This window comes from Lipotes vexillifer, unplaced genomic scaffold (assembly GCF_000442215.2).
Source record: "Lipotes vexillifer unplaced genomic scaffold, Lipotes_vexillifer_v1.1 scaffold1783, whole genome shotgun sequence".
Lineage (NCBI taxonomy): Eukaryota > Metazoa > Chordata > Mammalia > Artiodactyla > Lipotidae > Lipotes > Lipotes vexillifer.
In genome coordinates, this window is record NW_006777435.1 from 664,447 (window position 1) to 688,473 (window position 24,027).

The following is a 24,027-nucleotide window of genomic DNA, read 5'->3' on the forward strand; positions in this document are numbered from 1 at the left end:
GATTTGCGGGGGAGACCCCCTCAGGCTGAATGACTTGGTAGAAATACAGAACTCAAGAAAGCTCCATCCTTATGATTCCAGTTTTGTTGTAAAGGCTACAAACCAGAAGCAGTCGAATGAAGAGATGCATGAGGGGCGATGGGGGTCCCAGATGTGGGGCTTCTGTGTCCTCAGGATGCCTTGCCCTCCTGCACGCCCACAATGCACCAGCCTGGGAGGCTCCTCTGAACCTCTGTGTCCACAGTTTCCACTGGGGTTTCATTACTCAGGACAGTTGCTGGGACCACTGGCTCTGTGCTTGGACTCAGCCTCGGGGGGCCCCCTCCCCGCCCTGGGGCTTGTGCTGGTATCTCATGGCCTAAAGCCCTAATCTTTGTTTTTTGTTTTTTTTTTGCGGTACGTGGGCCTCTCACTGTTGTGGCCTCTCCCGTTGCGGAGCACAGGCTCCGGACGCGCAGGCTCAGCGGCCATGGCTCACGGGCCCAGCCGCTCCACGGCACGTGGGATCTTCCCGGACCGGGGCACGAACCCGTTTCCCCTGCATCAGCAGGCAGACTCTCAACCACTGCGCCACCAGGGAAGCCCACTAAAGCCCTAATCTTTGAATCACACGGTGGGGCTTTCTTCATGGCTAGTCACCATCCTGAATCACCCATTAGCATAAACTCAGGGTCCTCCATGAATAACGAAGACACTCCTATCACTCGGGAAATTCCAAGGATTTAGAGACTCCCTTCCAAGTGCCAGGGACAAAGAGCAGCCAGTTCTTTTCTGTACAACCCCTTGTTCCCCACATAGCGTCTTATTTATGGACCTGAGGATGCAGGTGCAGGTCTGGCCGAGGAGTGGGCCCCCAGGACCACTGAGCTCACTTACACCTCCTCCCCTGATCCCTGGGGAGACCGTCATGAGGAGGAGGGGGCAGAGGGCCAGGGCAGTGCTGAAGTGGGTAAGGGTACTCTACCTCCACCTCCACCTGCCCTGGGCCCCAGATGGGGGCCCCCAAGATGCTCCCTTCTAGGAAGCTGCTAGTCACTCCAGCTTTACTCCAGGAGGAAAGGGGCTGGGTTTGGGTGGAGGGCATGCTAGGGACATGGGAGTGGACAGAGTGGCCCCCTCACCCCAGGGCCCCTTACACTTTCTGCAGCACCAAGCAGGTATTTTCCACCCTGAGTACCTGTCCTCTCTTCCCGGTTCACCAGGCACATAAATGTGCACAAGAACCTTATTCTGTGGGGCTCATCTTCTTCGGGGGGATGTTGAGGTCACCCCCTCAGGGACTCGAGCCTGGCCTCCTGGGCACTGACCCGCGAGCTCCAAGCAGGTGCTTCCTCCCTAAACGCTTCCATGGGGCCAAGGCAGGAGCCGCAAAGGCCACCACGGGGCCGTCCCCCTAACCGACAATGCAAACCCAAGAAGTCTGGGATGGCCACTGGGAACTGGGCGTGCAACGGCCCCACCCCTGGGAGGGCGGAGGAGGGTGCTGGCGCAGCCCCGCGAGGGCCCGGGGCCCCAGTGCACACTGGAGGCAGAGCTCTGCTCGGCTGCACCATGTCCTGGACCCCTGTCCTGCTGGCGCTCCTGGCCCACTGCACAGGTGAGAACCCCCAGAGCTCAAGGCCCCCGGCCCCTTCCCTCGCCCTGCTTTGCCCTGGATGCCCACATGTTTCTGTGTCCCCAGCTTGTGGCCCTCAGCCGGTGCTGAATCAGCCGCCATCCGTGTCCTCGTCCCTTGGAACCACGATCCGCCTGGCCTGCACGCTGAGCAGCGACCATGATGTCGGTGTTCACAGCATCTACTGGTACCAGCAGAGGTCTGGCCATCCCCCAAGGTTTCTGCTGAGATATTTCTCCCACTCGGACAAGAACCAGGGCCCCAAGGTCCCCCCTCGCTTCTCTGGCTCCAAAGACCTGGCTAAGAACACAGGGTATTTGAGCATCTCTGATCTTCAGCCGGAGGACGAGGCTGTGTATTTCTGCGCCGTGGGGGCCCAGGGCGTGGAGCAGGAGCTGGAGATGCAGAGGGAGAGGAGGGAGGAAAGGGAGCCTGCTGCTCCAGCCTCCCAGGCACCCTAGGACACGCTTACCTTGAACCAAAGGCAGAAGGGCGCCTCCCTGAGGAGAAGGTGGTGTGGCGAGGAGGGTGGGGCCTTGGGCTGCCCCAGGTGAGGAGAAGCTCCTGGAAACCCCTTTGGAGGCTGGATTCGGGAATTAAATCTGCTTGTGTCTTGGGAATTTGTTTTGCTGGGTCTGAATTTGTTCCAGGGAGGCCCCAGATGTTCTGCGAACAGTCAGAATGAGTGGGACGCACCCAAGACCCAACCCGGGTGAAGGTCCCAGGAGACCTGGCCGGTCACGGTCTGCTTGGCCGGAGCCTCTGGTCTTGTGGGTCCTGGGAGGCAGGGGGCTGCCATAGCATCTTGGGGGATGCCCCTGCCTGGGACAGGACCCCCTATTGTCACCTGATTGTGCACAGCGTAAGCAGCTCAGAAAATGCCTTCATCGGGCCTCTGGGGAGGACAGCCGTGCCCGGGGATAGGGGTGGCCTACGTCCTCCGCTGGGCCAGATGGCTCTTTGTTGTAGAAGGGCTGCCCTGTGCACTGCAGAATGTCGAGCAGCATCCCTGGCCTCTACCCACCAAACACCCTCCTGCCCCTCGTTATGACAACTAAAAATGTCTCCAGGCATCACCAAAGGCCCCCAAGGTGGCAAAACCACCCCACCTGAGAAACACTGGTCTAGGAGAGAGAAAGGCGTTTCCTCTTCTGTGCAGGAAAGCGGCAGGGCTGGCAAATATTTTCTGTGAAGAGCCATGTAGTAAATATTTTTGGCTTTCTGGGCCATATGATCTTTGTGGCAACTACTCATTTCTGTCCTTACGGCTCAAAAGCATCCACAGACAATATGTGAACACGCGGGCATGGCTGTTTCCTATTAAACTTTATTTACAGAAACAGACAGGGCTGGGCTGGATGTGGCACTCAGGCCATGCTTTGCTGACCCCTGCTCCAGAGAAACACCCAGTTCCTGCCTCTAGGTTTCAGCCAAACCACACTCGGTGGGGTGATCAAGGTCACCCTCAATTCCTTCTGCCTGAGGACTCCAGGATACTAACCCTCTGGACCCTTGGAAGACCCGGGGGCAGGAGGGATACAAAGCATGTGTGTGGCCTTGCCGATGAGCTTGTTGGGTAAAGAGGGAATGGTGGGTTCCTGCTACCCTGGCCCATATCTGCATCCTGAGCCCCTGGGTGGTGAGTCAGTGTGTGCCCTGCAGAGAGGGACCCTGTACACCCACGTCCACACCACGTGTGGACATGCCTCCCACTCAGGTGCCAGGCAAACCATCTCCCCTGTGATCCAAACTTGGCTGAGAATGTCCATTTATCACGGCTGAAAAGACCCCGAAGGGTACATTCACGTCAATATCAGCCCTTCCATGTGTGGCCTGAGTCGCCTGTAAAACAATGGTCTCAGCTCCGGCCAGTTCTCAGCACCCTTTGGGCTTCCTCTCTCTGAAATGCACTGAGTTCTTCCTGCATGAAGCCTTTGCCTCCTGGCAGGGGCCTCCAGGCCCAGGTTTCCAAAGGCCATCTAGGTGGTCCCCAAAGAACTCTGTCACCTGCTTGTAACCTGTTCTTCCCTTGCTTTCATCCTTTGTGATTCCAAGCCACGACAAGAAACCCAGAGAGCAGGGAGTCAGGTCAGCACCTCCATCATCCCAGCACGCCTGCCCCACCATATTCCTGGAGGATGGGAACTTGGACCCGGGCCTCGGGCCAGGCAGAGCATGAGTCTTAGCTCTGGTCAGCCTCAGAAGGGTCATTTGGATGCTAGGCCAACATTTCCAGTGTTGTTTGTAAAGAGGACAATAATAGCACCAATTAATTTCTATAAAATGCTTAACCTGCACTTGACTGTAACGCGTGCTCAACCAAGTAGTGGTATCATTTCCTCATCAGTCACCAGGCCTGGCCTCCTCCTTGTCTAAACCTTTCCTTTAGTCTGAGTCATTTCTTACCCGGCCATAATCTGGCCTCCTGCCCATCATCCTGCTGCAGCCTGGATCCTCCACTCCTCATCTTTATTACTCCCAGATCCAGCCTTGCCTGCACTCCTCCGCTGTAGCCTCGATTGTCTCCCACCCTCAGAGGTATGGATGCAAGCCACATCTGCCGTCTCCAATTTTCTGGTGGCTGCATTTTTAAAAAAAAGATAAAAAGAAACAGATGAAATGATGTTTAATAGCATATTTTATTTAAACCAATGCATTTCAAATATCATCATTTAAACATGCAATGTACAATTAGTTATGAGATGGTTAACTCTTTTTTCATACTAAATCTTCAAAACCCAGTGTGTATTTTATACTCGGGGCTCATCTCAATTTGGACCGGCCACGTTCCAAGTGGTCCGCAGTTGCCTTGGCTGCGACAGGACAGTACAGGTTGAAGGGGTAAAATTCAGACTCCATGTTGTGACACAGCCTTTGGAGACTGGCCCAGATTCTGTCCCAAGTCCCATTTCTTGTGCGCTGCTCTCACCATCTGTTTCTGCTGATGCTCTCGGTTGCCTCCAAACCTCTGCCCAAGCCATCTACTTGCCAGTGGACTTCCTGTCCCTTTGCCATGACCCCCAGCTGGCTGCACCGACTCTGAGGTCCGCAGTTATCTCCACTGTCACTCTTTGGGCAAGACTTCCTTGACCTCTTTACACAGTTAGTAACTTCCTGCTATGTGCAAACATCGTGTTTTCCTAACTATATTTAGCGCCTGCTGCGCAGCTCTGAACTTAGTTTGCAAGTCTCTCTCCTCTACTAATCTGTAAATTCTCAGTGGGAAGGACCTCTTCATCTCATTTTCTGGGTCTGATATACACTGATAACGGAGTTGAGTAAATGGATGTATAGACGAATGCATGACTGAATGAATTCTTGGGTCCCAAAGACCTCATCATTCCGGGACCCCATTAAACATCTGGGGTCATTGTGATTCCCTAAGAAGGGAAAACTTGCAAATCCAGTGATCATATCCAGTAATCAGGAGTGCTGTGGAAGGAAAAGATTGAAAAAGGTCAATGCAGGGAAGGGAACATTTGGGAAACTTTCTGAATTGTTAATGGAGGCAAGAGATGTTGGAGAGTGTGGGGTTCCCAGATTGTTGGGATTTGCTGCCTGGTACCCAAAGTGCTCCCCCACCCCCAAGTATCACAGCAGGGTTCCTGACTGTGATACAGAAAATGGGTGCAGGGATGCTGAGAGCTGTGGTCTGTGCACAGAAATGCTTGACGCTGCTCCCAAGTCTGACCCAGAAACACAGAACCCAGCAGGCTTGGACATGTCACCAGCGGTACTGAAGACCAGAGGCCCGAACATTCTGACCTGAGTTAGACCTCCAGATCCTCAGTGGAGAGGATCTGAGGAAGGCCCAGGGGTCTTGAGGGATGGAACGTGCCGGTCAGACAGAGTGAAAATGCAAGGGCTCTCTGTGCACACAGAGGCTGGTGTGGTTGTGATGGGATTGTCAAGATGAGCTGGGGCAGGTGGCCCCACATAAAGAGGGGGTGGGATTAACACTGAGAGGCCCTTTAGGACATGAAGGGTCCTTGCGTCTTATTCTAAGTTGCATCACAAAAATTTTGTGATGCACGCCCAATGCCCAAATCCATTCATTCACAACGGTATGTAAAACGAGGATATTTTCATTCTAGCAAAACTACGAAGAAAACGTCCCCTCCTCAATGATTTAGGCACCCAAGGGACTGTTCACATAGTAAAGGCAGGATAAATGTTTGATCTTTTCTCCCTTTATTTACCAGTCATAGAAATCACAAGTCAGTGTGCCAGCATCTTCCAGGTTCGTGGGTATAAGATATTTGAGGTGGGTATAAGATATTTGAGGTGTTTAAATCCATTGCAATTATGGTAAGTCGTTCTGTCTTTAGGCAGCACAAGCCCATTCAAATTGGTGTCTAACCAGGAACATGACAATGTGTCAAAAACAGTCCATTTACTTTTGTCTTTAAAAAATTTGTGCCAAGGTACCTTTACTCCAGCTAATTCTCTAAAGGATGATGATTTTTTTTTTTTTTGGTGTGTGGATCTTTATTATTGTTGTTGTTGTTTTCTTTTTTAAAAATTTTCCCATTCATTTTTTATTAATTTAATTTTTATTTTATATTGGAGTATAATTGATTCACAGTGTTGTGTCAGCATCAGGTGTACAGCCAAATGATTCAGTTATACATATACATATATCCATTCTTTTTCAGATTCTTTTCCCATTTAGGTTATTGCAGAATACTGAGTAGATTTCCCTGTGCTATACAGTAGGTCCACATGGATCATCTATTCTACAAACAGCAGTGTGTATACGTCAATACCAAACTCTCAATTTATCACTCCCCGCAACGTTTCTCCCTTGATAAACGTAAGTCTTCTCTCGATGTTTCTGCTCCTGAGTCTGTTTCTGTTTTGTATACAAGCCCACCTGTATTGGGTTTTTTTAGATTCCACATGTAAGTGATATCATATGATATTTATGTTTCTCTGTCTGACTTCACTTAGTATGATGATCCTTAGGTCCATCTATGTTGCTGCAAATGGCATTATTTCATTCTTTTTTATGTCTGAGTAATATTCTCTTGTGTGTATATGTATATATATACACACACACATCACATCTTCCTTAAAAGGACAATTATTATTACACCCTAAATGGAGAAAGAGCACAAGAATGTGAACATTTTGAAACCCTCCCTGTGATACTGGTAGTTACTAAGCCAGGATCCCAAATAGTTTACTCACCCAAAAGAAGAAAAACTAAGGGTAAGTTCAGGATAACAGTACCCACCTTACACCACTCTCTCAAAATTAAAGAAATAAAAATAAATAAAGTTAAAGCTCTGTTTCATGCCCTCAAGGCACAGTGGTGTCGGAGGCCGGGAGTTGGGAGCAGGGTTCTGCTCCGCGGGACTATTTGGACTGCAGCTGAGGGAGGTGGTGCTGGGAGGGTGGTCGTCCTCACAGGCCGACCGCGACCGCTCCTCTCCCTCCCTCCACTTCCAGTGACTGCCGTCCACCTGGGGAGTCTGCAAAAGCCCCTCAAACCCAAACCCTTCTCTCATTTCCTGCATCTCATCAGTACGTCCTTGACCCAGAAACGCGGCTTCCCGAGGTTCTACCCTCCGACAATCCAGTTCAACCTCAGCTTCAGTTCAGCGGACGTCAGAGCTGTCCCTGGGAATCGCCCCTCCGGCCGCGGTGACCACCGACGGCCTCCATCACCCACTGGACAAGTGCAGACACCGCGACCAAGGCCGCCAGGGGGCAGTGCAGAGTGCCCTTTACACCCCGTTACGCCATGTGGGTCCACAGGCTGGCAGCGGCAGCATCACCTGGGAGCTTGTAAAAAATGCCATGTGTCCCGGTCACCTCTGACCTGCTGAGTCTGAACCCGCATTCTCACAAGATCCCTGGCAGTTCCACGCACATGAAAGTCTCAGAGCACTTCCTGCACCCTTGTCATCTGGGTCAGCCTCACTAAGGCACTCTCACTCAAACCACCCATGTGGGCAAACAGGTGATGCTCTGGCGATGCTTCTCAGGAGCACCTGGAAACCAGAAGCAACGTAACACGTGTGCCTGTACGCACAGAGCACGCTCACCTCCCACGGTTGACCTCTGGCTCCTTCTGGCTCAGAAGTGCAGGCCCTTCCCTCCCACTCAGACCCAGATGTTTGGGCATTTCGACCACCCTCCAGCTGTGCTTCGCAGCCCTGACTCCCGGATTGCAGCTGCCCTCCTGGCAGCCCCGCGCCCCACCCCCTGCCTCCACTTTCCCCTCCTGGGATGAGCCTCTGCACCACACCCCTCATGCTCCACTTTCTCAGCCCTCTCCCGACGGAAACTGGAGGCCTCTCCCTGGAGGGGCTATTGCTGCGGCCTTGGTTTCCTCAATCCCATGGACCACCCCTCACTCTGAGCTTTGCCGCCCAGGGAAACGGACAGGGATATGGCGCTGCCAGCAGCACCTCTCCCTCCGTCAAAACCGCCTGCCGCAAGGACTACTGGACGAGTGGGACCACTGATTTGTTTCTTGTGAATCTGTGTAGACTCAGGCCTGAGAGATGCCTGAAATGCAAACGACCCTCCATAAAAGGGATGAATGTTCCCTGGGAGGTGCGACCAGGGCCAGGAGGCAGTGCTGCAGGCATCGGACAGCAACAGGAAGGAGGGGGCTCTGCTCCTGTCTCTGCTCTGAGCCGCCTGAAGTGGGTGCCCACGGCGGGAGGCACATATGGGGCCAGTTCTGGGGCCCTGACCACATCTCAGACCCAAAGGCAGAGCCAGCCTTCCCTGACGCAGGAGGGCAGAGGGAGAAGCCCTGTGGGGTGTGGGGAGCCCAGCGAGATGGCCGCGCCCCTAACTGGGACCAGCGCCTCAGATGCACAGGGAGACCACAGCAAAGACAGGAGGGGTCAGGTTTGCATGAGCCACAATGAGAGGGTCTGGGAGGTCATGCCCGGCTCCAGGCGCATAAGACAGAGCTCGGGGCGTCTCCACCATGGCCTGGACCCCTCTCCTGCTCCCCTCCTCACTCTCTGCACAGGTGCTGCGCACCGTCCCCCCCCCCGCCCCCGTCCCCCACAGCTGCTACAGGATCAGCCTGAGGGGGGGAGCCCCTGGGAATGGGCCTTCATCTTCAAGTCCGCTCTCCCCTCCTCTCTCTCTCATTTTTAAAAATATTTATTTATTTAACTAAGACGCACTGGGTCTTAGTTGCAGCATGTGGGCTCCTTAGTTGCGGCGTGTGAAATCTAATTCCCTGACCAGGGATCAAGCTCCGGCCCCCTGCATTGGGAGCACAGAGTCTTAGCCACTGGACCACCAGGGAAGTCCCCTCTCCTCCTCTCTTACAGGCTCCACGGCCTCCTATGAACTGACCCAGCCGCCCTCAGTGTCAATAGCCCTCGGAACAAGGTCAGGATCACCTCCTCAGGAGGTAATGTCATGCATAAACATGCATCTTGGTACCAGCAAAAGCCGGGCCAGGCCCCTGTGTTGTTCGTCTATGACAATAGCAACCGGCCCTCAGGGATCCCTGACCAATTCTCTGGCTCCATTCAGGGAACACAACCATCCTGATCATCAGCGGGGACTGGGCCGAGGACGAGGCTATTACAGTGCCATCTACCGTGGCGGTGGGAGCCGTGACTCATGGTGACGTGACAGACGGGGACTCAAGGCACGAAACTGCCCACCCCAGCCACCCCAGCCTGGTGTTCACAGTCCACACCCACTCCTCCCCTGCCACCTCCACCCTGGACCAAGAAGGTTCTACTCCTTCTCAACCCAAAGTCACGTCACTGCACCTAAACAAGGCCCTAACTTTCAGTGTCCTCGTCTGGGAAACAGGAATCACAATGACCATCCATGCGATGAGCTGTGTGAGCCAGGGTTCTCTAGAGAAACAGAACCAGCAGGATGTGTGTGTCTATAAATAGAGATTTATTTTAAGGAATTGCTTACATGGTTGTAGAGGTGTGAGTCCAAAATCTGCAGGATGGACCAGCAGGCTGGAGACCCAGGGAAAAGGGGCAGTGAATCCATCTGCTGCAAAATTCCTTCTAGCTCTGGGGAAGTCAGTCTTTGTTCTACTCAGGCCTTCAGATGATTGGATGAGGCCCACCCATATTAGGGAGGTAATCTGTTTTACTCAAAGCATCAATTTCATGTTAATCCACTGATTTCAATGTCAATCTCATCCAAATAAACCCTCACAGAAACATCCAGAATGTTTGACCAAATATCTGGGCACTGTGGCCCAGCCAAGTTGACACATAAAATTAACTCTTACACTGGCCTTAAATAAACAAGGGTGACTACAGCGTCACTCTCACGTCGAATGAAACCTCCAGACCTCTGGGATTTGGAGAATGTTTTCAACCTTCCACAATAGCGGAGACCACCCCCAGAGAAGGGCTTGGGAGTCATATAGCAGGTCTAGTGATCCCAAGAACCTGGAATTTTCTAGAACGTTCACACCTGGGACTTGGAGAAGATGGGCCCACGTGTCTGCTCTGGAGACGACTTGGGAGAGAGGTCCTGGTGGCCACAGGAGGAGTCTCTGGGGCCTGTGGGATGGAGAATGGGCAGGCGGCTGACCAGGAGGAGGCAGGGGTCGCGCTCTGACACGGGAGCAGGGCAGAAGTGACTGGGCATGACACACCCCTCTGCTCCAGGGGAGACGGATGGGGGCAGGGCACAGAGGAGCCAGGGACCCTGAGCAGGGGGTCTGCTGAGCAGGACATCTGGACCCAGACCTCTCTGGCTCGGCCTGAATCCAGCCCTCAGCCATTCTCGGTCCAGGGATGGGGTGGGAACAGGCCCGGGAGGCCAGAGCTGCAGCTGCACCAGCTGGGAAGGCCCTGCCCATCCCCTGACGGTCTCCAGGGACCAGCCAGACCCGGATTTCCAAGCATGGCCACCACAGGAGGATGTGGTTTGTAGCAACAGCAGGTGCAGGGCAGGTTATGGGGAGTAGCTGGGGTCACTGAATTCAGGGACAGCCCCTTCTTCTCCCCAGGACCTGGGGCTGTCCTCGGGGGAACCACAGCTTCTGGGCGCCGGGCAGTGGGTGAGTGTCACACCCACACAGGGGTGCGGGGAGGGAGCAGCTTCAGCCTGGACCCTGGCAGGAACCCCACCCCAGGCCCCAAGGTACAAGGAACCCAGGTATGAGGCTGGAGTGGGCCAAGCACCACAATGGGGAGAAGCTGGACTGGATCAGGGCCTCCCAGGGGCTCCCCTATACCCCGCATCACGTGTCAGGGCACCCGCACCCAGTTACCGTTCAGTGCTGGCCCATCTTCCCGAGGACCGTGAGGTCTTGGGATGCAGTACCTGGCCTCAGGGATGCCCGGTCAGTGTGTGTGGGACATGAGGATCTAAGCAAAGTCACATCGGTCCACGGAGTCTGACCTCACGGTGGCCTTCTTGAACTCCCTGTGATATGGGGAAATCAGTCTGTCTGCTACAGCATCCCATGACCACGGTAAGACAGATGCCAACAGGATATCTGGAATGGCCCAACTCCACTAGGGTACGTGGCATCTATGAAATTCACTCTGGGGGCTCCTGGGGAGAACCTCACAGAGAGGGACAAACCATCAGGACCTGAAGCAAAGAGTGGTTTCAAACACGAACCCCATCCAGTCTGAACTTGAACTCAAGTTCAAACACAGACTTGACGTGCAAGGGCAGATTTGCTGAGGAGCTCCATCTCCTGCAAACAACTGGGCCGGGACTGCGTTTTCCAAAGGTTTTTCTATCAAAAGCCCCAGTAAGAAATGCATTTCCCATTTTCGGATAACTGAGGCAGGACCCCACGAACCAGCTGCCCTCGCCTCGCGCGGACGCCCTCTGTTCTCCGTCTGCTCTGGATGACCTCGCTGTTGCAGGACTCTGGCTGCACCTGACTGAATTGGTTCCACAACCTCTGGGAGTTGCAACGCAAAATTTGAAAAGTGGCAGTTGGATAGCATCAGGGATTCGTTTGTTTTTTGATGGCCGATGGTTTTCCCAAGCCACACCAGATGGGCCATCTCCCAATGATGATAATAAGAAATATAATTATAGTCATCCTCCATCTGTGTTGTGCGTGGAGCACTTCCCAGTTTAAAAAGCACTTTGAAAGTGCAAATCCCGTCTGATTCCACTTATATGAAGTCCCCAGAGGGGTCAAAATCATAGAGACAGAAAGCAGAATGGTGGTGGGGAATTCCCTGGTGGTCCACTGGTTAAGACTCTGCTTGCACTGCAGGGGGCTCAGGTTCGATCCCCAGTCAGGGAACTAAGATCTCGCAGGCTGTGCAGGATGGCAAAAAAAAAAAAAAAAAAAAAAAAAAAAAAAAAAAAAAAAAAAAAAAAAAAAAAAAAAAAAAAAAAAAAAAAAAAAAAAAAAAAAAAAAAAAAAAAAAAAGCAGAAGGGTGATTCCCAGGGGCTGGGGAGGCAGATGGGAAGATCGTGTTTAATGGGGACAGACAGTCAGTTTGGGAAGGTGTGAAGGTTCTGGATGTGGATGGTGGTGATGGTTGTACAACCATGTGAAGGGACTTAATGCCACTGAATTGTACACTTAACAGTGGCTAAAATGGCAAATTTTATGTTATGTATAACATTCCTGAGGCATCACTGCTGGCAGCACCAGCACAGAGCCAGGCCCTCGCTACCCAAGGTGGGCTCAGTGCCTCTTTTCTGCCCACCTCCCACCCCACCCCAAAGCACAGGGTCCCTGGGCGATGATGCATCCAGATGTTGTGGAGGCAGGCAGGCTCCCCTGGACGGGAGAGGGAAAGGGGGGCCTCTCAGAAGTCCCCACTGTGCACCGGACACTCTGCTGGTGGTGGTGACCTCTGGATAAAATCTATGAGTGTGTGTGTGTATGTGTGTGTGTGTGTGTGTGTGTGTGAGAGAGAGAGAGAGAGAGACACGACGGGGCGGGGGGAGTGAGACCATGAGGTGCTGAACACAGATCATTAAACCCACCATTTTATAATGAAATCACGATTCCCTGACTTGAAGCTGGCTTCTTGCTAAACCTGCACCTGTTTCCTCCCCTCTCACCACCCCCGCCCAAGGCTGGTGGGAAGAGAAGCCCCAGCCTCACCCTGCTGAGCTCAGGCCTCAGCCGCTCCTGTTCTGCTGGCACTCTGCCGCCTTCCTCGGCCTCTCCAGGCCCCAGGGAGATGTTACACAGGCGCCCTTGGGAACTAGGGCAGGAGCAGATGTGCCCCACCCAGGGTCCCAGGGGTGGGGCCGGCAGGGGCTGCAGCATGAGGCGGTTGAGCCCTGGATTCCGACCACAGCAGAGCAGTTGGCGGGTGCCCCTCTTGGGAGAGGCCCCCAGGAGTAACGGCCATGGACCCTGGAGGGGGCCGGGTGCTGGGGGCAGGGACAGAGAAGGCCCAGGCAGAGGCCAGGGCCATGTGGGCCAGGACGCCCTGGGACGGCTACCGCCAGAGAGGGGAGCCGGGGGCACCTGCCAACACCCCTCCAGGGAGCCCACGCCAGCGGGTCGGCCAGAGGTGCCTTTGACCTGAGGGCACATGAGGCCCAGGACAGGCCAGTGGGGCTGTGAGGCCCGCAGGGGTCAGAGCTGTGTCCCCAGGCACAACTGGCCTCTAATAGTGCTGGGCCTGGCCGTGGGCGCCCATGGCCTGCTGCCCCTGACGCCAGCACCGCGGAGCACGGCCCCCCACGAGGAAACCCTGGCAGGAAGCAGCCCTTGGAACCCCTGGCACAGGTAAGGGGCCGAGGGAATCATGGGGGGACATGAGGGTCCCTGCAGGCAGAACTGGGAGTGGGGACAGAGAGCAGGTGAGGGGAGAGGGGCGAGAAGGGAGCATCAGCTGGAGAGGAGGGGCCTGGGCAGACGGTGGCTTTATTTGAAGGGTTGACATTTTGTCCAGTGTAGATTTGTTTGCATTAATTTTTATTTTTTTATATTGTATTAAAATATTTATCTGAATTACTGATTTTTTTGGCGCCCCTTACATTTTGTACCCAAGACTAGTGCCTCACCCACCTCGCTCTGGTCCTCGGGGTAGAGCAGGAACAGGGAGGCAGGGGCAGGAGGGGGCAGTGGCTGCTGTCATCCTGGGATCCCTGGGGCTCCTCTTAGCTGGTGAGCCACCTCCTCGCCCTTCCCCTGGCTGGGCAGGCTCTGGTCCCTGGAGCACCAGGGCTCAAGCTCTGGCTGAGGCTGTGTGGTGAGGAGACCTACCCTGGTGTCCCCGGGTCCCCCAGCCAAGGACCACCTCCTGCGACTGGTCCCTGGGAGCCCAAGCCCACCAGGGTGCAGGTGTCTCCATGAGAAAGGCCTGGGGGAGGGTCCGTGGGGGCCGCAGTGTGCCCCTGCCGCTGCTGTGTGACCCCAGCCCCCTCCTCTCTGCTTGTGGTGGGAGGTCCCTGGACAAACTGCTGAGCATCTGGGACCATTTGTGATGATCAGTGACACAGCAGCACATTCATCGTGGGCGCTGACCATTTAGGGGCAGAACCTCCCTCTCAGTGGCCCCACAAGGCAGGTCCCTCTGTCACCCCCAATTTACAGGGATAGAGGCCCAGAGAGGTGAGGCAACTCCCCAAGGTCACACAGCTGGTTCTGACTCCAACGCCCAAGCCTCCAGCTGTCCCCATCCCTATCACCTAAACAGACCCGGCTGACAAGTCCGCCTCTCTGAGCCTCAGTTTCCCCCTCTGCAAAGTGAGGGGTCCTAGTTGGATGAGGGCCTTGCAGCCTGACGCCTGCCCCAGGGATGCTGGGGCCACGGTGGTGAAGGTCTGGGACAGGAGGAGTGGAGTCTGCGGCACCAGGAGCACAGCCGTGGAGGGGGGTGGGTGTCTGTGAGTGTCAGGTCGGGGCCGGCACCGCAGCGTCCGGTAGGGACTGCACAGCCAGGGCAGGATCCAGCAGAACACGAGGAGAGAAGGATCTCCATCAGGTCAGGCCCCAACTCAAGGTCCAGGGAAGAGGGGCCCGGCGACAACCACCACATGCAGCGCGCTGCCTGCAGGACAGAGGGGGCCCCACTGGGGTTGGAGTTCAGGTCAAGGGGTCCACCTGGGCAAGGCAACACAGGCACAGAACCCTCAGGAAGCGCCCGGGGGTCCGCAGGGCTGCGGCACGTGGGTCTGAGAGAGGCTAGAGGGGCGGCCAGGCCCAGACGTGGAGGACCTGTCCCTGGAGGATAGACTTCATCTGGGGGGTCCTGGGGGATGTTTGCAAGGAAATGTGACTGGATTTGGGTGGGTGGGAGGGGGCGGGAAATCAGAACTAGAGAGGCCTCAGGGAGGGAGGTGTTGTCATGGGCAGAGTGGACAGAGAGCTGGACAGAGTCAGGAGGTGAGAGGACCAGGAGAGGGAGGAGCCAGGATGCCCCCTTGGCTTTTTTGCTGGACAGCTAAGAGAATGCTGTGTCCTGTATTTTAACAAAATGGTCCAAGAGAAGGGATGGTCTGCAAGAAGTTAGTCTCCCCCGAGGACGTCCACTCACCCGACAGGCCACTCAGGGTCTCAGGGTGGGCCTGAACCAAGGGGGTCGTGTCCAGGCATAGGGCAGACCCATGGACCATTTTAGGAGAAGTAAGATGTGGTGAGGGATGCCCGAGCTGGTCTTACAGATCCAGGGCCCTGACCCATGATGGGGGGGCTCCAGGCAAAGGGAGCAAGGGGTGCTGAGGAGGAGAGTTGAGGTGCACAGACCCGCAGGGAGCTTCCAGAGCCGGGGAGAGCGGGGTGCAGACCATGGGGGTCTTGTAACCCAGTCCTTTATACTGGGGTCCATGAGGAGTCATTGAGGGATTTAAGTGGGGCACTGTCAGAGTCAGGTTTGTGTTTTGGAAAAATGGCTCCAGATCAGAGACCACTGTGAGGGCAGATTAGAGAATGGAGAAGGGACGTGGAGAAGGGGCTTTGGCCAAAGCCTGTGCCTTGGGGATGGGGAGGAGGTCCACGGTAACCAGGTACCAAGATCTGCTATGAAATAGCCAAGTGAATTTAAAGTGACGTTATCAGAGTGCTGATGGGGAGGAATGGGCACAGTCATGGACTGTCAGCGGGAGGCTGATTTTCTGGAACAAACAATTTCTGGAATAACACACCAAGACTCATAAAAACATACATTCCTTTTTATTATTATTATTAGCTGTACGTGGGCCTCTCACTGCCACGGCCTCTCCTGTCGCGGAGCACAGGCTCCAGACGCGCAGGCCCAGTGACCACGGCCCACGGGCCCAGCGGCCTGAAGCACGCGGGATCCTCCCGGACCGGGGCACGAACCCGCGCCGCCTGCATCGGCAGGCGGACCCCCAACCACTGCGCCACCAGGGAAGCCCCATACATTCCTTTTAATCAAGCAATTCCACCTCTAGAAATTTATCTTGATGATATAATCAGAACTTCAGCTAAATACTATAAGTGTGTTCCTGGGGAAAAAGTAGAAACAACCTAAATGTCCAATGATAAGGGAAGGCAAAATAAACTACGGTACATTCCTGGTAGGGAGTATTACAGTCATTTGATATGGTTTTTTTGACAACTGTAATGACATAATAAAGATTTTTATAAACAGGTTGCAATATGTCATACTAGCACACTGCTTTTGTTTTATTTCGATTTACAGAGTAAAATTCATCCTTTTTGGTATTAGCAGTTGTATAAATTTTAATAAAACTATAGAGTTGTGTGACCCTCACCACAATCAAGATACAGAACATTTCCACCCCCCACCAAAATTTCCCTGCGCCCTCTGTGTAGTCAATCCCTTTTTCTGCCCCAACCATGGAAACCACTGATCTCTTTCTGATCCTATAGTTTTGCCTTTTCGAGATATAAACGGCATCATGCAGTATGTAATCTTTTTTTAAATTAAACTTTTTGTTTTGGGATAACTGTCGGTTCACATGCAGCTGTAAGAAATAATACAGAGGGATCCCATCTACCCTTCACCTAGTTTCTCCCAACGGTAATGTCTTGTAAAATAAAAAAATCACAGCCAGGATATTGACATGGAGGCAGTCAAGGTACAGAACATTTCCATGGCCACAAAGTTTCCTTTCTAGCCACGCTCATTTCTCTCCCTCCCAAGCCTCTGCTAACTCTGGCAACTACTAATTTGGTCTTCTTTTCTAATTTTGTCCTTTCAAGATTGTTCTATAAATGGAATCATACTGCATGTACCCTTTTGGGACCGACTTTCTTTCTTTTTCTTTTTTTAAAAAATTTTTATTGGAGTATAATTGATTTACAGTGTTGTTAATTTCAGGTGGACAGCAAAGTGAATCAGTTATAGCTATACATAGGTCCACACTTTTTTAGATTCTTTTCCCTTATAGACCATTACAGAGTATTGAGTAGTGTTCCCTGTGCTATACAGTAGGTTATTATTAGTTACTTATTTTATATTTAGTAGTGTGTATATGTCAATCCCAATCTCCCAGTTTATCTCTCCCCCGCTTTGCCCCCTGGTAACCATGTTTGTTCTCTATATCTGTGACTCTATTTCTATTTTGTAAATAGGTTCGTTTGTACCATTTTTTTAGATTCCACATATAAGCGATATCATATGGTATTTGTCTTTCTTTGACTTATTTCACTCAGTATGACAATCTCTAGGTCCATCCCTGTTGCTGCAAATGGCATTATTTCATTCTTTTTTATGGCTGAGTAATGTTCCATTGTATGTATGTACCACATCTTCTTTATGCATTCCTCTGTGATGAACATTTAGGTAGCTTCCATGTCCTGGCTACTGTAAATAGTGCTGCAATGAACATTGGGGTGCATGTGACTTTTCCAATTATGGTTTTCTCTGGATATAAGCCCTGGAAGCGACTTTCTTTACTCAGCATAGTTTTCTGGCTGTTCATCCAGACTGTTGGTTGTACATACTTCGTTCCTTTCTATTGCTCAATATATTCCAAGTACGTAACCGTATGAGTCTGGCTTCTTTAGTTCAGTATAACACCTTTGCAATTATCCAATTATCCCCTTTATCTATAGTTTGTTCCTTTCTATTGCTAAGTAGGATTCCATCTATGAACGTATCAGAGTTTATTAACTATTCACCAATAGAGGAACATTTGGGTTGTTTCCAGTTTTTGGCAATGATAAATAAATACAGTATATACATTTGCATACAAGTCTTTGTTTGAACATGAGTTTTCATTCCTTGGTTAAATACCTAGCAGTAGGATTTGATTTATCAGAGGGTAAGTGTATGTTTATATAAAACTACCAAACAGCTTTCCAGAGTGGCTAAAACTTTTTACATTCCCACAAGCAATGTGGACGAGTTACAGTTGCTCTGTATTCTCCCCAGCACTCGGTACTGTCAGTGTTTTAAGAAACTGAGATAAAATTCTTTTAACATAAAATTCACTTTTTTTTTTTTTTTTGGCCGAGTAGCTTTTGGGACCTTAGTTCCCTGACCAGGGATCAAACCCGGCCCCCAGCAGTGAAAGCACCAAGTCCTAACGAGTGGACCACCAGGGAATTCCCAAAATTCACTATTTTAACTATTTTAAAATACACAATTCGGTGACATTCAGTGCGTTCACTATGTTTTGTGACCATCACCACTATCTTTTTCCTGAGTCTATTAATCACCCCAAAGGAAACCCCAAAGCAGTCCCTCTGCATTCCCCCAATTCACCAGCCCCTGGCAACCAGTAATCTGCTTTCTGTCTCTATGAATTTGCCTATTCTGGGTATTTCATATAAATGAAATCATACAATATAAGACCCTAGTGTCTGGCTTATTTCACCTAGCATCATGTTTTCAAGGTTCATCCATGTTGTAGCAGGAGTCAGTACGTCATTCTTTTTAAGGCCAAATAATATTCCTTTTTTTGTTTTTTAATTTATTTATGTATTTATTTTTGGCTGCGTTGGGTCTTTGTTGCTGCGTGCTGGCTTTCTTTAGTTGCAGCTAGTGGGGGCTACTCTTCATTGGGTTGCGCGGGCTTCTCATTGCGGTGGCTTCTCTTGTTGCAGAGCACGGGCTCTAGAGTGCGGGCTCAGTAGTTGTGGCGCACGGGCTTAGTTGCTCCGAGGCATGTGGGATCTTCCCAGACCAGGGCTTGAATCCGTGTCCCCTGCGTTGACAGGCGGATTCTTAACCACTGCACCACCAGGGAAGTCCCAATATTCCCTTTTATGGATATACCACATTTTGTTTATCTGTTCATTAGTTAATGTGTTATTTCCACCTTTGGGTTATTGTAAATAGTGCTGTCATGTACATTCATGTCAAGTGTTTTTCTGAGTATCTGTCTTCAATTCTTTGGGGTAAATGCCTAACAGTGGAATTGCTGGGTCACGTGGTAGCTTTACGTTTAACTTTTGAGGTTGGCCAAACTGTTTTTCACAGTGGCTGCACCATTTTACAATCCTACCAGCAATGCACAAGAGTTACAGTTCTCCATATCCTCACCAACACTTGTTATTTCCTTTTTTTATTATTGCTATTTTTATATCCATCCCACTGGCTGTGAAGTGGTATCTCATTGTGGTTTTGATTTGCACTTCTATAATTATTAATGATGTTAGGGGTCTTTTCAAGTGCTTGTCAGTCATTTTTCTATCTTCTTTAGGGAAATGTCTCAAGCCCTTTGCTCAGCTTTTAAATCAGTTGTCTTTTTGTTGCTTTGTTGAGTCATAAGATTTCTTTATATATCCTGGATACTAGACCCTTATCAGACATATGATTTTCAAATTATTTCTTCCATTCTGTGAGTTGTCTTTTCACTTTCTTGATAATGTACCTGGAGGCACAAAAGTTTTGAATTTTGATGAAGTCCAACTTATCTATTCTTTCATTTATTGCTTGTACTTTTAGTGTCATATCTAAGAATCTGCTGCCTAACCCAAGGTCATGAAGACCTACACCTATGTTTTATTCTGAGATAGTTTTAGCTTTTGCACTTAGGTCTTCGATCAATTTTGAGTTTTTGTGTATGGTATGAGGTAGGGGTCCAACTTCATTCTTTTGCATGTGGATGTCCAGTTGTCCCAACACCATTTGCTGAGGAGATTCTTCCTTCCTTCCTTCCTTCCTTCCTTCCTTCCTTCCTTCCTCCCTCCCTCCCTCTCTCTTTCTCTCTCTCTCTCTCTCTCTCTTTCTTTCTTTCCCACACTGCAGGGCTTGCAGGATCTTAGTTCCCTGAACAGGGTATCCCCTGCAGTGGAAGCGTGGAACCCTAACCACTGGACCACCAGGGAATTCCCTGTTCTTTTTCAAGACTGTTTTGCCTATTGGAGTCCTTTGCAATTCCATGTGAATTTTAGGATCAGCTTTTCCATCTCTGTAACAATGATCACCCACTGAGATTTTGATAGGGACTGCATTGGATCTGTGGGTCACTTTGGTTACTATTGTCCTCTTTCAAATATTAACTCTTCCAATCCATGAACGCAGGACATCTTTCCATTTATTTAGGTCTTCTCTAACTTCTTCGAACAACATTTTGCAGCTTTCAGTGTACAGTCTTTCACCTCATTGGTTAAATTTATTCTTAATTGATACCATTGCAAATGGAATTGTTTTCTTAATTTCGCTTTTTGAATTGTTCATTGCTAGTGTGTTGATCACACACCTGCGGAATTTATTTGCTCTGTATATAAGATCATGTCATCTGTGAATAGAGACTTTGAGTTACTGTCTAGTATCTTTTCTTTTTTAATTAATTAATTAATTAATTTTGGCTGCACCACGTCTTAGTTTTGGCACGTGGGATCTTCGTTGTGGCAAGCAGGATATTTAGTTGCAGCACACAGACTTCTTAGTTGCAGCATGAGGGCTCTTAGTTGTGGCATGTATGTGGGATCTAGTTCCCTGACCAGGGAATGAACCCGGACCCCCAGCATTGGGAGCGCAGTCTTACCCACTGGACCACCAGGGAAGTCCCCAGTGTCCTTTCATTGCACTTTTTTTTTTTTTTTTTTTTTTTGTGGTACGCAGGTCTCTCACTGCTGTGGCCTCTCCCGTTGCGGAGCACAGGCTCCGGACGCGCAGGCTCAGCAGCCATGGCTCACAGGCCTAGCTGCTCTGCGGCATGTGGGATCTTCCCGGACCGGGGCATGAACCCATGTCCCCTGCATCGGCAGGCGGACTCTCAACAACTGTGCCGCCAGGGAAGCCCTCGTTGCACTTTTTAAATGCACTTCTAGATTGCTTACTTGTGTTATATATCTAATATTCTTATAATTTTAAAACAATTAAAAATTTAAAGCAAAAGATTTTATATTTGCCTCACAAAACCAACCACAGCTAACTGGGCCAGCTTAGCAGGTGGAAAACACACTGGTGTGATCCTCTGGCAGAGATTCTTGCATCCAACGAGCCCCAACTCAATGCTGCATCTTTGTGAGAGTTGGGAATTTAAATCAGCAAAGGCAAAACCTGGAACTTCTTGTGGCTTTGGAGTCTCTGAGGGTGGTTCTGTTGTTTCTTAATTATTTGGGGCCTTGTTTTAACTTTAAGAAGGAGTGTTTAGATGCAGAATCTAAGGACAAAGTTTTCTGGCCTGGGGGTGAGAGCACTCATGGTCACCTGTGACAAGGTAAAGACAGAAAAAGAACTGGAATAGGAGAAAAGTGGTCAGTCTCATGTGGAAGTGGTGAGTTAGAGTTTCCTGTTGGGCATCCAGCTGGAGATGGTCAGTAGGCAACTTAAGTGGAGATGAGGAAAGGGTTTGGAGCTGGAATAGACTCAAGCCTCATCATGTGGGCACATTGTGGGAAGATGGCAAAGAAGGAGGACCCAGGGAGGCAGTCTGGTGATCAGTAGCCATGCATGGGTCAGGGGAAAGGGAAAACAAAGAAGGAAGAAAGTGGGGGTCACAGACATTAAGGAGAACCAAGTCACTGGAAAGAGGGGCCAACCCTATGCTACATCCTGCAGAGACATTAGGTACAACAGGACCTAGAGAGGGACCTTAGACTTGACCCAGATGAGGGCCCTGTTGTCCATCACCTGAGAGATTTCAGGGAGAGAAGGGGTGAGAGCCAGAAGGGCCCTGGCATGTCCCAGAATGTAAAACAGTGCTTGGCCGGAGAGTGTTTGGGAGCCATTGTTGGTTGGATGGATGGATGGATGGATGAATGGATGGATGGATGATGGATGAATGATGGATGGATGATGGACGGATGGTTGATAGATGGATGGATGATGGACGGATGGATGGATGACAGATGATGGATGGATGGATGGATGATGGATGGATGGATGGATGATGGATTGAAAAACAGATGGACAGAAAGACAATGATCTGAAAGATCCAAGAAGGCTTCATGAAAGAGGAGGAACTGAACTGCATCTCAATGAGTGGAGACAACAGGGCAGGGGGCCCCCAAATGACCTGGTGTCCACAGGCCCAGGGAGAAAGCTGCCTGGCTGGACTGTGGGAAATTATGGGGGAAGGAACACCCAGAAGCCCTAAAATGAGGCCAGGAGAGGTCGGGCAGGTCCAAGCCAGCTCAGGACTCACTCTGCCACACCACATGGCCACCCGAGGGGACTCGTCACTCAGCGGCACCATCAGCACTGAGGATTCAGTGGTCACAGGGCAGCCTCAGAGTTAGGGGGACACACTGGGTGACACGGTGTGAGTGGCTCCTTCCTCAGACAGGGGGCTGGGCATGGGGACACCCAGGAGTGCCCCAGCCTCGGGGGGGCTGGCTGCCCACCCTCCCAACCTGAGGACACAGCCCTGCCTGCTACAGCCCTGTTCCCGTCATGCCCAGCAGGTCCCCGCTCCGGCCTGGCCCCCGGAGGACAGGCCCCAGGTGCTGGCCCGACGGCTTTTGGTCCGAGTCTCAGTCACCATTGTTCACCTTTGGCGGCGGGACCCAGCTCACCGTCCTAGGTAAGTGGCTCTCACGGCTTTCCCAGCCTGTCCCACCCTCTGCTGTCTCGGGAAAGTCAGTTTTTTCTCTCTGGGGTCTGCTTCCCCTCTGCCCTCCCAGCTTAAGGACTGACCCCCACCTTTCTCCTTGGGGCCTGGGGAGGCAGGTTGCTCTTGGGGTAACCGGCAGGAAGGACCCCAACAGCAGCAGCAGCCACCTCCAGAGTCCGACAGGGATCATAAGGGGGGAGGAGAGCTGCTTTGGTTGCGCATGGGGGCCCTGAGGCCGCACATGGGACGGCTTGGCCAGGCCACCCGTCACTGGAAAGAGGGGCCAACCCTATGCTACATCCTGCAGAGACATTAGGTACAACAGGACCTAGAGAGGGACCTTAGACTTGACCCAGATGAGGGCCCTGTTGTCCATCACCTGAGAGATTTCAGGGAGAGAAGGGGTGAGAGCCAGAAGGGCCCTGGCATGTCCCAGAATGTAAAACAGTGCTTGGCCGGAGAGTGTTTGGGAGCCATTGTTGGTTGGATGGATGGATGGATGGATGAATGGATGGATGGATGATGGATGAATGATGGATGGATGATGGACGGATGGTTGATAGATGGATGGATGATGGACGGATGGATGGATGACAGATGATGGATGGATGGATGGATGATGGATGGATGGATGGATGATGGATTGAAAAACAGATGGACAGAAAGACAATGATCTGAAAGATCCAAGAAGGCTTCATGAAAGAGGAGGAACTGAACTGCATCTCAATGAGTGGAGACAACAGGGCAGGGGGCCCCCAAATGACCTGGTGTCCACAGGCCCAGGGAGAAAGCTGCCTGGCTGGACTGTGGGAAATTATGGGGGAAGGAACACCCAGAAGCCCTAAAATGAGGCCAGGAGAGGTCGGGCAGGTCCAAGCCAGCTCAGGACTCACTCTGCCACACCACATGGCCACCCGAGGGGACTCGTCACTCAGCGGCACCATCAGCACTGAGGATTCAGTGGTCACAGGGCAGCCTCAGAGTTAGGGGGACACACTGGGTGACACGGTGTGAGTGGCTCCTTCCTCAGACAGGGGGCTGGGCATGGGGACACCCAGGAGTGCCCCAGCCTCGGGGGGGCTGGCTGCCCACCCTCCCAACCTGAGGACACAGCCCTGCCTGCTACAGCCCTGTTCCCGTCATGCCCAGCAGGTCCCCGCTCCGGCCTGGCCCCCGGAGGACAGGCCCCAGGTGCTGGCCCGACGGCTTTTGGTCCGAGTCTCAGTCACCATTGTTCACCTTTGGCGGCGGGACCCAGCTCACCGTCCTAGGTAAGTGGCTCTCACGGCTTTCCCAGCCTGTCCCACCCTCTGCTGTCTCGGGAAAGTCAGTTTTTTCTCTCTGGGGTCTGCTTCCCCTCTGCCCTCCCAGCTTAAGGACTGACCCCCACCTTTCTCCTTGGGGCCTGGGGAGGCAGGTTGCTCTTGGGGTAACCGGCAGGAAGGACCCCAACAGCAGCAGCAGCCACCTCCAGAGTCCGACAGGGATCATAAGGGGGGAGGAGAGCTGCTTTGGTTGCGCATGGGGGCCCTGAGGCCGCACATGGGACGGCTTGGCCAGGCCACCC

The 24,027-nt window shown here is 51.9% G+C and overlaps 1 gene segment (V, D, J or C); it reads left to right on the forward strand.

Annotated features, from left to right (window-relative positions):
- The first annotated feature begins 1,551 nt into the window (after positions 1 to 1,551).
- Positions 1,552 to 24,027, forward strand: part of LOC103080832 (Ig lambda-6 chain C region-like) — a 23,015-nt gene continuing 539 nt past the window's right edge. The window contains 5 exon segments of the C gene segment in view: positions 1,552 to 1,597; positions 8,920 to 9,334; positions 10,587 to 10,637; positions 13,104 to 13,305; positions 22,312 to 22,430. Coding sequence covers positions 1,552 to 1,597; positions 8,920 to 9,334; positions 10,587 to 10,637; positions 13,104 to 13,305; positions 22,312 to 22,430 — 833 coding nt within the window.